Source organism: Benincasa hispida, chromosome 9 (genome assembly GCF_009727055.1).
Source record: "Benincasa hispida cultivar B227 chromosome 9, ASM972705v1, whole genome shotgun sequence".
Taxonomy (NCBI): Eukaryota; Viridiplantae; Streptophyta; class Magnoliopsida; order Cucurbitales; family Cucurbitaceae; genus Benincasa; species Benincasa hispida.
Window position 1 is genome coordinate 44,918,973 of NC_052357.1, and position 13,860 is coordinate 44,932,832.

At 36.5% G+C, this 13,860-nt stretch overlaps 1 protein-coding gene across 12 annotated transcripts in view; it reads right to left on the bottom strand.

Annotated features, from left to right (window-relative positions):
- Positions 1-10,342, bottom strand: part of LOC120086318 (VPS35 endosomal protein-sorting factor-like) — a 53,973-nt gene extending 43,631 nt beyond the window's left edge. The window contains exons 1-5 of one of the 12 annotated variants that reach the window (XM_039042897.1): positions 10,132-10,342; positions 9,795-10,015; positions 5,938-6,156; positions 5,651-5,681; positions 5,319-5,503 (exon numbers count right to left, since the gene is read on the bottom strand). In XM_039042897.1, coding sequence (XP_038898825.1) covers positions 5,319-5,503; positions 5,651-5,681; positions 5,938-6,156; positions 9,795-9,896 — 537 coding nt within the window. In that variant the 5' untranslated portion in view covers positions 9,897-10,015; positions 10,132-10,342. Of the gene's footprint in view, positions 1-5,318; positions 5,554-5,650; positions 5,682-5,937; positions 6,174-9,794 lie in introns of those variants that run through there. The other 11 variants (XM_039042896.1, XM_039042901.1, XM_039042904.1 and 8 more) reach the window with 11 other exon arrangements.
- Between the last annotated feature and the right edge of the window lie 3,518 nt (positions 10,343-13,860).

Genomic DNA, 13,860 nt, shown 5'->3' on the forward strand with positions numbered 1-13,860 from the left:
TCGACTTATGGGAAATCGTTCGGGGTCCGGCTCCCCCCAAAAATCTGTCCGTATCTGGAGACATTGTAATTATTCGTGGGACAAGGAAGATTGGTTACATCACGGAGAAAAAACTATTCCTACCTGATGACCCTTCATTCGCCGGATGGGACGCTGAAAACTCCATGTGTTATTGACTTGGCTTGTCAATTCCATAGTTGAAGACATTGGTTGTAACTACATGTGTTACACTACTGCTAAGGAATTATGGATAGTGTAACTCAGATGTATTCTTGATTTGGGCAACCAGTCACAAGTGTTTGAGTTAAACTTGAAATTGGGTGATATACGGCAAGAACTAACTCAGTTACACAATACTTTCAGTCTTTAAAAGGATTTGGCAAGACTTGACCTCTTTGATACGGATGAGTGGAAGTCTACAAAGGACCAAAAGCATATAGGAAAACTATTGAAGATGCCGTATTTTACAAATTCCTTGTCAGCCTCAATAATGAGTTTGATGAAGTTAGAGGTAGGATACTTGGAAAAAACATTCTTCCAACTATTAATGATGTTTTTTCTGAAGTTCGTAGGGAAGAAAGTCAAAAGAATGTTATGATTTGCAAAAAAACCTATTGATTCAGTTGAATGCTCTGCGTTGGTGACTGAAAATACTACAATGAAGGCTTCATCAATCCAACAAGCCACATGAAAAAGCCTCGTGTCTTGGTGTGACCACTGCAATAAACCTCGACATGCACGGTGAAACTTGTTGGAAACTTCATGGGAAAACCACAAAATTGAAAAATCTAAGCAAGGTGAAGCGAAATTCCCATCAGCATACCACTTAGTGCTAATGTTGTTGACTCCAGCCCGTTTAATAAAGAGTAAATTGATCAAATTCTGAAGTTTGCTAAAGAACAATTCATCATCTGGTAATCCTAGTGTTTCCTTGGCACAATCAGGTACTTGTCCTCAAGCTCTCTCTCGCCTTAATTCATCTCCATGGATTATAGATTCTGGAGCCTCTGATCATATGACTAATTCCTCCTGTTTATTTGAATCATATTCTCTTGTGTATTGAAATGAAAAAAATGCATTGCCAATGGTAGCATCACCTCTATTGCGCAAAATGAACATTCCTTTGACTACAAAACTTATATTACGTTCCTGTCCTTCATGTTCCAAAATTAGCCTGCAACTTTGTTGTCTGTCAGTAAATCTCTAAGAATGCTAACTGTCGTGTTTATATTTGTGAAACTCGTTGATCTTTCAGGATTCAAGAACTCGGGGACAATTGGATGTGCTAAGATGATTGATGGTCTCTATTACTTTGATGGTTTCTACTAGTCATAAAAAAAGTTCAAGGCTTGAGTAGTGTCTGTTCTCCTTCTATTAAAGAAACTATAATGCTTTGGCATTGTAGATTAGGGCATCCAAATTTTTTTTATTTAAAGGAGTTGATTGTTCAGTTTTTCAATGTTGAAAGTTGTATTTTTGCCAAACATCATCGATCCACCTATTTGCCTAAACCGTATAAGGTTTCATCACCTTTTTCCTTAATTCATACTGATGTTTGGGGTCCGTTCTAAAGTCTTAACTCATAGTGATAAGCGTTGGTTTGTTTACTTTTATAGATGACCACACTCGTCTAACTTGGCTTTATTTTGTTAACAAAAAAGTCAGAGGCAAAAGAGGTTTTTGTTCGGTTTTTATAATGATAGAAACTCAATTTCAAACTAAAATTTGAATTCTTCACTCTGATAATGACACTAATATTTTAATGCCACAATTAACCAATTTTTTGTAAGATAAGGATTTTTTTCATCAAGCTACGTGTTCGTGACACGCCCTCAACAGAATTGCATTCCTGAGCAAAAGAACAGACACTTACTTGAAGTTGCTTGTGCCTTTATGTTCTCTATGAATGTTCCAAAACATTTGTAGGGCGATGCCGTTCTCACAGCTACATATCTGATCGATTGAATGTCGTCTAAGGTTTTGAATATTTTAAACTCCTTTGAATCACTTCAATGAGTTTTTTTCCTAATAATCGTTTGTTTTCTTATTTACCAATTAAATTGTTTGGGTGTACTGCTTATGTCCATACTTCTTCCTCTTTCTCAAACTAAGTTGATCCTCAAGCCCATTAAATGCATTTTTATAGGTTGTCTCTCATAAGAAAGCTTACAAATGTTTTAATCCTTAACCAAAAAGTATTTTGAGAGTGTGGATGTTGTCTTTTTGAAAAATCAACCTTTTTTTGGCCCAAATTCTCTTCAAGGTGGAGATATCTAACCTCGAAGATAATTTTTGGGACACTTCATCTCTCCCAAACATCAATGGTCCTGAAATTATGAGTTTCTAGTCCTCTCAATGCCAAGTATGGAGAGTTCTTCAGGGGGAGAAACGCTACAAAATGACTTTACTAGTCGAAATCCTGAACTTCAGGTTTATACTAGAAGAAACTTGACTCAAAGAGTCCAAGATCAGACAGTTGAATTTATCACAAGACCAATCAAATATTACGATGAATGATCCTGAAGATCCAAGTATTAGACACTCTACTCTATTTCTCCTAGTTCTTCATCTCCTTCTAATTCTTTAATGATGTCTCTGATCTTTGATATTCCAATTGCCCATAGGAAAGGTATTCGTAAATGCACCAAATATCCCATTGAAAACTATCTTTCTTATCATAGATTATTTGATTCTCATAAAGCCTTCACATCCAAAATAACAAACCTTTTTGTTCCAAGGAATATACAGGAAGCCCTAAATGATTTGAACTGGAAATTAACAATGATGGAAGAGATTAATGCGCTGAAACAAGTTGCACATGGGATATAGTCGAACTACTCAAAGATTAGAAAATAGTGGGATGTAGTGAATGGGTGTTCACTGTAAAATGTAAAGTTGATGGTAATATTGAAAGGTACAAGACAAAATTAGTTGCCAAGAGTTCACTCAGACCTATGGCATTGATTATCAAGAAACATTTGCTCCAGTAGCTAAAATTAATTCTATTTAGATCCTGTTGTCTGTTGCAGTTAATTTTGATTGGCCTCTTTATCAACTTGATGTCAAGAATGTCTTTCTCAATGGAGATCTTTGAAAAAGAGGTTTTTATGGACTTGCCACCAGGTTTTGAAGTGGATCCCGAGATAACAAAGTGTGCAAGTTAAAGAAATCATTATACGGGCTTAAACAAATCTCCTAAAGCATGGTTTGAATGGTTTGGAAAGGCAGTCACAAGCTATGGATTCAATCCAAGTCAAGTTTGATCATACCTATTGTTCTATATACATACTGGAAGTGGTAAGTTGGTTTTGTTTTGATAGTGTATGTTGATGATATCATTCTTACAGGTAATGATGAGACAGGACTGAATATCTTGAAGAAAAACCTTGCTAATGATTTTCAAATCAAGGACCTGAGAACCTTGAAGTATTTCCTAGGCATGGAGTTTGCTAGGTCTAAAAGTGGTATTCTTGTCTACCAGAGGAAGTATATTCTTGACCTACTGAATGAAACAAGTTTACTTGGTTGCAAGATAGCAGAAACTCCTATTGAGCAAAATATAAAATTGGTAGCTACAACTGAAAAGGAAGTAAAAGGAAAGGAAAAATACCAGAGACTTGTGGGGAGACTCATATACCTCTTTCACACACGTCCTGACATTGCTTTCGCAGTTAGTGTGGTAAGTCAATTCATACATGCTCCTGGGTCAGTTCACTTTGAAGCAGTTTATAGAATCTTGAGATATTTGAAAGGTATTCCAGGAAAAGGTATATTATTCACGAAGCATGACCACCTGAATGTTGAGGTTTACACTGATGCTGATTGGACAGGTAGTGCGACTGACAGAAGATCTACTTCGGGTTATTGCTCTTTTGTTTGAGGAAATCTGGTTACTTGGCAAAGTAAAAAACTAAGTGTGGTTGCAAGAAATAGTGCTAAAGCAGAATTTAGGGCATTAACCCATGGTATTTGTGAGGGCATATGGATAAGAAGACTATTGAAAGAATTAAATTTCTCTCAGACAATGCCCATACGCGTTTACTGTGACAATAAATCAGCAATTTCCATTGCCCACAATCCAGTCCTTCATTATAGGACAAAACCAGTATAGGACAAAACATATTGAAGTTGATAAACACTTCATAAAGGAGAAGATTGATGCAGGAATAATATGCATTCCCTTTCTTCCGACGGCAGAGCAAATTGCAGATGTGTTAACTAAAGGTCTTCCAAGGTGGCAATTCAACAAGTTGATTGACAAGCTGGCCATGAATGATATCTTCAAACTAGCTTGAGGGGGAGTGATGACTATTTCCTTTATTGTGAAATGTTATATTGTATTTATTGTATTATATTCGCTGTGATTATTCTTTCCTTATTTGTAATTGAGTACTTTTTCTATTTAAGAAATTATTTCCTCCTAAGAGAAATAAGACAGAAAATTATATTTTTCTACTCCCTTATTAATGAAAACAACATTAATTGATTCAACTTCCACTATCTGCCCTTCATGCAAAAGACTCAATTAAATTTGAAGAGACATGCTTAAGATCATTAGTAAATGACTCTCTCCACGAATTCTCCAATCCAAATCCCAAACAAATTTCCAAATTTATACCTCAAAGAACAGAGGCCTATTGAAGTACCAAAGAGAAAGGGTAAACCAATATAATCATCTCACTGTAGGTAAATGCGACTTCCTTATTTTGAGTGGGAGGCAATGGCCAGTTGGAGAATCCCATCCCCCCACCACCACCACCACCCCCCCCCCCCCCCCCCGGTATATATTTATTTTTTTCTTTATTTTAGTTAGAAGATGGAAATAAAACAAATATTATATACATTTATTTCATCAATCTTAATTAAGAAATACTTTAAATCCTTTTTGAAACCTCACAATTAATTAATTAATTAATTAACCTAATATTCATATTGAAGTGATGCTTTTCTCCCTCTCTCTACCTTTTAGCCCACAGAAATAAAATTTTAGGATGTAAATTGTAACAACCTTAGTAGCTTAGGAATGAGCTTTGCAAATTACATTTAATACAAAATTTTTATCAATGAAAAATTGTGTACCCTTTCAAAAAAAAAGTTACATCTACTAGAAAAATTAACAAATTTAACAAGAAAAGTGCCACTGCAATGATAATGTTTAAGGATGTGATTGATCAAATTAAAATACAAGAAATACATTGCAACTGATATAAAGTTTTGGGAGGATAATTAATTTGCACAGAAAATTAAAACAGATGCATGAAAATCACGACATATTATGAAATGAACACAAAAGTAGTATGCCTTTAGGCAAGACTTACCTTCACAGATATCTTCAAAGATGTCACACGATCACTTGCATTCCAAGCACGAACTAAGTCATCTTTGAATTCACGCAAGCGATTAATATAATCTTGTCGATTGATGACCTTGACTTCATTTTCTGTAATGTTTTGAGGATCTTCAAGTTCTTCCAAATGCATGCCAGTTGAAGTTCTCTCATATGCTGCTACCACAAGCCATACAACGTGTAAGTGTAACCTGAAAAAATATGACCTGCTCTAGCAAATGTCACTTTATGCCACTGATTGTATCATACTGACCAATGAAATGAAAGGTGGCTAAAATAAAATAACAGAAATAGATGCCATACTTTTCCCAACTTTTATTATTGCATTGGACACCTATAATCAAGGGGAAAAGATCAATATTATTACCTACTATGAAATAAATCAAAATTAAAATGGAAAATTTATAATAATGTCATGCTAAATTTGGAACAATTTGATGGCTAGGGGATCAGAATAAGCTATATAGAAACATCCATCATTACATATAAAGAGCTTAATTTCCCATAAACTGAAGAAAATATCATAAGTTTTTATAGCTTGAATATTGAAAAGTTTAAAATAAGTAAAACTGGACGTGAAAAGTTCTTACTGAAGTAACAGAGACCAGTTTAGAGACAGGAAACCTCTGTGTCATGAATCTTGTGAAAGAGGACCATTCCTTTTCTGCAGGTAGAAAAGCAGATTCAGAAGGCACTCCTATAGTAGGAGAATTTTCTATATCTTCCAGATAGGAGCCTGAAACTGTTGCATTATCATCTGCTCTAAGTGGATCATCATATCTGAGAATTCGATCATCAGCAATGTGGGCCTAGAATAAGATATTAACTGAACTGTTTCAGCACTTTAAGAGTTAAGCAATTGAAATTTTAAAATAGAATGAAACAATTGTTGTTGCCCCAAGAAAACATATTTTGTTTCATTGAAAGCAAAAAAAATAATTAGAAAAAGTAAAAACTGGAGGACAAAGTAATTGTTTTTTTAAACAGAAACAAAAATTTCATTACAAACATTGGAAACAAACACAACTAATGAAGAACATAGGCCAAAAAGAAGAAAACCTTCAACTACGAAACATATAAAACTTAGAGAGAGAGTCCCATAAGAAACTAAGAGGCTAACCGAACCAAAACTAACCAGGCCAAACAAAGAGAAACATCAAACCACTGGAGAAATAGTAATTACCAGCTAAACTTGCAAAGAATTTCGTAGAACATATCACCAATTGTGATACTATAAATGAAAAGTGAATTCCTTAAATAGTGTTTCACCTAGAAGTCCAACTAAAGGTTAATACAGCGGATGATCTACAGTAGGGCCACGGGGATCTACTTTAGAATAAATTTTATTTGTATTGGAGAATTAACTAAGATGATCAAATATGTTGTACGACTCGGAGGCAAGAACGCCCCCAGGCACCCGTGTGCCTGAGTTTGAATCTTTGTACAAACAATTTTCCTTTTTTGTAAGTACACATAACCCCTTGCCGCCAAGCAGCAACCGCCATTTGCACCTGAATTTAAATCTTTGTAAAAACATATTTTCATTCCTTTTTTCTTATGCACATAACCCCATTGTTAACCCTATTTTTTTTCTTCTTCTTTTCTTTAAATACTTCTTTTTATTTTTATAATTTTTTTAATAAAACATCATTATTTTTATTGATTCAAGATTATATAGAAAACTAATTTTTTCATCTGACAAAAAAAAAAATTAGACCATTGTTTTCTATAAATTTAAAGAGTAAACCACGTCCCCTTTAAAGAATTCCAAGTGTATAAAACAAAAATCATAATTATACATGTGCACGTGTGTAAGTGTGTGTGCGGGCGTGCACATTTGTGTGTGTGCGCACATTATGAAGAAATAATGAAAGGAAGACAAGAGCAAACAAAAAGAGCACCCAAAAAAATCCAGCAAAAAAACAAAGGGCAAGGAAGGAAGTATGGAGAGCCCAAAAGAACTACAAAAAGGGGCTTCAACCCAACAAGATCACAGTTATAAAGAGCCTAATAGTTGACGCCCATGACAAGACATTAAGCCTAGCCCCTCCACACTTCCTTCCTTGATCTCTCTGCCTCCCTAAAAACCTTGTTATTCCACTCAATCCCAATGCTCCGAAATAAAATAAAATAAAATTTAAAATAAATAAATAAAAATAAAAAACACCCTGCTATTTTAAGCCTTTCTCACAAAAAGGCAAACTCAAGAGCACTTCAACAATCTTAGAGACGCAATATGTCCTCCACACCAAGTGTAGGCAAAAAGAACTTAACCATCTATTTTAGATTGACGACACAAATTGGCAATCCCACATAAAGTAGTGAAGGTCCTCCTTGGTGTCTGCAAAGGGTGCACCATTTTGGACACAAAACATAGAAATAATTATGCTAAATTTGATCCATGGTGTTAAACCTATCATGCAAAACCTACAAAAAAAATTTAACCTTCTTTGGAATTTTATGTTTCAAGATTACAGTAAAAGTGGAAGTAACCTATGCAGGAGAAGGGACAAACAATATGCGTAAAAAGGAACGAGTAGAGAAGCCTCTCAAAGAATCCAGAGACCAAAATCTGAAGTCCCACCTACCAGGAAACACGTGTTGGTCTTGCAAAAGGGCTGCCCCTACAGCAGCTGCCTCTTTGTCGAAAAGGGGATGACCAAAGCTCAAGGAGATCAAAGAAGAAGGATCTAAAGGAAAAGGCAGAATCGATGCCATCGAATGTAACTTCATCTAATAAAGGTGATATAAATAAGGAAATAACTCACACAAGGGTTTGTCACCAAATCGACAATCTTCCTACGAATACTTTTGAGCCTTCCCCCACGAGGCATCTGATAAACAGAGAGAATAAGGGGTTTCAGATTTGTTTCACCCAGGGTATTTTGCACCAGTTGAGCTCTATTAGTTCTCCCAAACAAGATGACTTGGATGAAGACTGGATAGCAAGTGTTAATAGTGAAGAACCAGATTTTAATTTGATGGAAAAGTATGTTGAAGAAACTCTAATTGAGAATTATGGGGATGAGCTCAATGTTTTGTTTCAAGTTTCAGCTGTTAGGGAGTCTAGGATAAAAGCCCAAGTAAGGTCCTCTCAACTTTCTTCATCTCAAGTCCCTTCCAAATTTTCTTCTCTAATTGAAGCCTGTGGTTTACAGCTCAGCTCTGTAAAGTCCCTACTCATCATTCTCCTTTGGTTAGTTGATTGTTTAATATACAGATTAAAGTTTATTCTATGGTTCTTTGTGGAATCCTATGGAGAGTCGGGGATTTCTAGTTTTCGAGGGTTTTTGTTTCATGCCATTGCTGGAAGATCTCAAAAGAGGCTACTCTTTAATAGTTAATGGTCGAAATTCAAGTTTTCATCCTTGTTGCCAGCTAAGGTGTTTTAGACCTTTAAAGAATCTTGCTTTTGTTCTCTCAGAAGGATTTAAGGAGTTAAAATTGTTCACTCGGCAGCATGGGTGTTGGTCTGTAAAAGTATGTTTTGTTTGGAGGTCTCTGAACTGAAGACCTATATTAAATCAGTTCTGGCTTTATTGGCTAGGGGCTGGTATGCTTGAAGAGGAATCTCTTTGTCATGGAGTTATCCATCACATCCATGGCAGTGATTTGTTCTCTATGGCTCATCTCCAGTTCTGAGATTTTGTTAAAAGAAGACTTGGGCTACTTGGCTTTTCTACTTTTGGAAGCCCATTTGCCCTTTCAAGCCTCAGTCTCTAGTGTTATCATCTATTGCGGTTAAACATTTCTCTCAGAACTTTTGATATGAAAGGATTCAACAAGATTTTCAAATCTATGCCTTCTCAAAACCGTTGTGAATTAGCTCGGTTTATGGCTTCTTCATGATGTTCGTTTTCTAAATTATTTGCAAGCTTTTATTTTTCATGTTTAAGTTTTATGTTCACTTGCTTTAGTTCTGATTTGTAATTTTATTTTCCTATGGTTGCTTGTATTTTGAGCATTAGACTCTTTTCATTTCATCAATTTTGTTTTCTTTCAAAAAAAACAGAGAGAATAAGGGAAGACCAAATGTGATATCTTTCCAGAGGTTCTTACCAGGACCCTTGGAACCATTTTTTAAAGAGAGTGGGCCAGATACTCGCAATAATTTTGAGTTCTCTTACAGCCTCGTTATTGTACGGTGTAACCAATTCTCTTATACTATTAGTTTGTTCTTATGACAGCAACAACTGATACATGGGTTTTCCTTCTCCATTTGCCCACTAGTTGTTTCCACGAAATATCATGATGCATAAAATCCTATTCCCAACTCCCTCCCCAAAACGCTCACACACCAATTATATGTTACTTAGCTTCTAAATCAGTGAGAACCGCCAAAACTTCCACATACATCATTTGAAGATAATTTCAAGCTGACTTCCTTTAACAGCCGGCTGAATAAAATTCAATAACAGAGAACCTAAACAAATTCCAATATCCGTACCTGCTGAGACGATTGAACAGACAGAGGATGAATTTCTGCACGATCACGATGAAGCAGAAACAGCTTTGCTTCGGCACTGTAATCCCTGGGTCTGAACTCCATTCAAGACTTGATATTCCAACTTCCCCCCACGCAACGGAGATCGTACATTCGATCCGAAGCAGACGCTCCAAAATATTAATGGGTCGAAATTGTTACTCCGTGTCGAGTTCTACTAAGTACTGTTATCAAACCGAGTAAATTTAACAATTAGCCAGTTTTTGTTGAGGAAACCTATTCTGAGGTGCATTTATGTTTTATGACCCATCTCACAAATTTATGATAAACCTTTGCTTACGCCAGGAAAAATTTATAGACTTCACATTCATATTGCAATCGAAATGCACTCTCCAGTTCAACGATTTTTCCAAAGTCCTAATCCGATTTTAGAATAAGAACACGATGACTATTTTCCACAGTTTTTACATCCAACATCAGATCACGGTAGGGAGCCAAGCCCAGCCTGATGCTTTCTCCAAAGCCCTAACCCGATTTTAGAATATGAATCAAATTAAAGAGTTCTGAAAGTGTTCTAATTTATATATCTTACAGCGAGCACTCCCAAATTGTTGCAAGTGAAAAGTTGCGATAAAGACCAACTGTCCAACCCAACAAGTCCGAAATTTGGACATGGTTTCATGGCCTAGTGCAACACCAACTTTTTTGTTTCACACCTTTTCCATTTAGCATCATTTGCGTTAGGGAGGTCCAATATCACACCCCCTCCCAGAACCCCCTTCTATTCTAGGAGACAATGTGAAGACGACAGCTACCAACCCTCTTATGGCAACCACTGTCTAATCTCCATTTTCATCACCTGTATGAACAGTCTCATGCACCTGATAAATATAACTTACATTCTTTCCATAACTCACACACTATTACTGAAATATGAACACGTGTGCAGAGTTGTAAATCTATAACAACTCGTTTACATTCACCCAAAATAGTAGGTCTCACTGGTACTCTCCTTAGTCCCTAACATGTACATGTTGACCAAAAGTAATGACAGGACCATTAAACCACCTAAGCTTGTGTTCTTCTTCTTTCTTCTTCAAACTTGCGCCTGGGTGGCAAACTAGCAAAGCGACTATCCTCTATGGAGTTGATCGCTACCTAGGGAATGGGAAAACATCAAAAAGAGTGAGCTACTAATCCAGTGAGTGACTATTTTAAAACATATTTACTCAACATTAAGTAAACGTCAACTTCCACAAAACTCCAAGGTTCTAAACATTCATACTCAATACTATCAAATAAATAAAATATTTAAACCCACGAGTGAAGTGTGTGATAACCTTAGTTGAGGAAATTCCCTTTTTGCGTTAATCATCTAACATCAAAGTCCTAGTTGTGTTGGAGTAATCTTCAACAAATACCAACGTAGAAATACGCCGAATTGAATACCTATTGTTGTGTTGAGGGTTTGGATGCCCTAAAGTCTCGCTGTCCTGGTACGTATTTGTAAAGCAGTCTTTGTTACAATATGCTATTGTGTGTTGTTAATATATTGATATTTACTTCACTCTTGCATTTTTCTCATTTGTCTCGTAGATTTATTTTCTTTTGCAAAAACCAATAAACATAAAATCTATGGTTATCCGTTATTGACTCAACAATCGTATGTGGTGACATTACAAGTAGGATTCATGTACTTAGTGATAACCAAAATGGGTTTGTAGTTATGGATATAGTAGGGAAGGGAAGAACTTATTTATGAGTAAACGCTACGGACGCAGCCCGCTTGTGCAGGAATGGTCCTCAAACATAAGTTTCAAAGTGAACTTAAGTCACAGATGGTCTATTCCTGATCATTCGTGTTGGGAATTCGAAGGTCTAAATAATTGCTTTAAGACCTGCGGACATGGGGAATTAAAGGGGAGCATGATAGTAATGCTCTAATGACTCCCCGAAGGTAAACTCTTAATAACACCGTTCGAATTGAACAATAACTTCACTTCATCTACTTCGGATGACCATAGGGCGTTAAATGCTCAATGCTTCTTCTGGTGACGTTTTTGGGAACTCACTGTCCATTGTGAGGGAAAAATCCTTTGATTTTTCGTACTGGTTTTGTGAAAGTTGACTTAGGTCGCTAATAATCAAACACCTACATTGGTTAGGGAATTCGTCTGATTTAGGAGTTGGAACTCAGCTACACAAAATAACGAAATTCACTCCTTCCCCGAGGCAGGGGTAAGTAGATAGATAGCTCTCTTAAGGGCTGATTCCAGGACTTGAACGATGTGGTGCCATATCACACCCTCTCCCAGATTACTCTTTTATGCAGGAAAAGTACATTACCGTGGTAGTTACTAGCCCCTACTGCCCACAACCACCACCAAGTCTTTTAATCTAATACCAACCTGTTACAAACACTAATAATTTACACATACAACAAACCTCCCAAAAGGGATTCTACAAAACTTTATAGACATATGCATACAACCACAACATTACTTTTACAGGAAACAAAAAGGAAACATCCCAGAAAGCCCAATCATTCCTAAAGAAGCCCTAGTCCATTTTACAAAACATGTGTACATAAACAGATTATCAACCTAAATCTTCTTAATAAGCCGAGACTTTTGGTGGCAAGCAGCAGCAGGATCAACCTTGAGGAACCTGAAAAAAGAGAATACAAAAATTTGGTGAGCTAATAGCCCAGTGAGTGACTATAGAATCATAAAGCAACAAACATAGCAATACTATGAACATGTAAACACACGAATGAGTAAACTCAATAATTGTCCCTAAATATAGCTTTAGACCATTCTCAGAACGTCATTAAATGTTATTATTCCCTAATTGAGAACGAGCCTAAACGCTCTAGCTCCCAATGTTTACAACCAGCCAAAAGACCCATACCTCAGTCCCCCATTCATAACTGCCTACGTGAACGTGGCCACTCTAAATACTATCATATTTTAGATATTTTCGCTCAGATACCTTCTCAAATTTGTCCTTCAGTATCGAGCTTCTATAATACCTTCTCATATGTCCTTCAGTATCAAATTGGCCGGACACCTTCTCAGAAGTCCTTCGGTATCAAATTGGCCAGGTACCTTCTCAAGTGTCCTTCGGTACCTAATTGGTTGGATACCTTCTCAAAAGTCCTTCGGTATCAAATGTGTATTCCGTAACACACATTAAGTTCCATAGCCTAGTATAACACAAGAGCTATTCCATTGCCACTCATTTACACAAGAATTCATTCTCCCGTAACCTTCCTTTAAAAAGCATATATCAAAATGAAAACATAGCTTTTGTAAAGGTTACACAACATACCTTGGCTCGTGCTACACACATACAAACCGGGAGACATGCATTAAGTTATTCTTCCATAATTTGTTGCTTGAGGAAGTGTAAATACATCATTAATGTCACCGTGCTTTACTTGATCAGATATGCGTGAATATTAAAAACTTAGAGTTTACTTAGTCACTCACAGTTCGTCACGCACCTACTGGTTTATACGCTTCCCCTAGCTCCTTTTGGCCTGAAAAGATATAGCTCTTGATTAAAACTACTTAGAATTCCTAGCTTATCTCAAATAAATTATTTATTAAAAGAACTTTCATCAACACAAACAGCTTCATTGGCGAGATCCCTACAAATGACACTAGCGAGATCCCCACAAGCGACACTGGTGAAATCTTATGGAGCGACACCAACAATACCCTTTAGAGCGACACCATCGATACCCTCTAAAGCGATACCAGCACACCAGCGATACCCTCTAGAGCGACACCGGCGATACCCTCTAGAGCGATACCAAGCTTTTCTTGTGAAATTCTTAGCGATTTTAACCTCAATTCCTAACGAGATTTCCCCCAAGAGCGATACTCACCTTACAAAGTCTCACTATAATTCTCCACGTTGAACTGCTTGTTTGTTCTTCACAAGCAGCTGTCTGCTTATGCCCAATTCCCTAGTACAACTTCAAAAATTCATAACTCCAAATCCAGAGCTCTTTTCAAGAAACTTCCTTCTATAAACTTGTTTAGATTTGAGTTAGCTTTCTTAC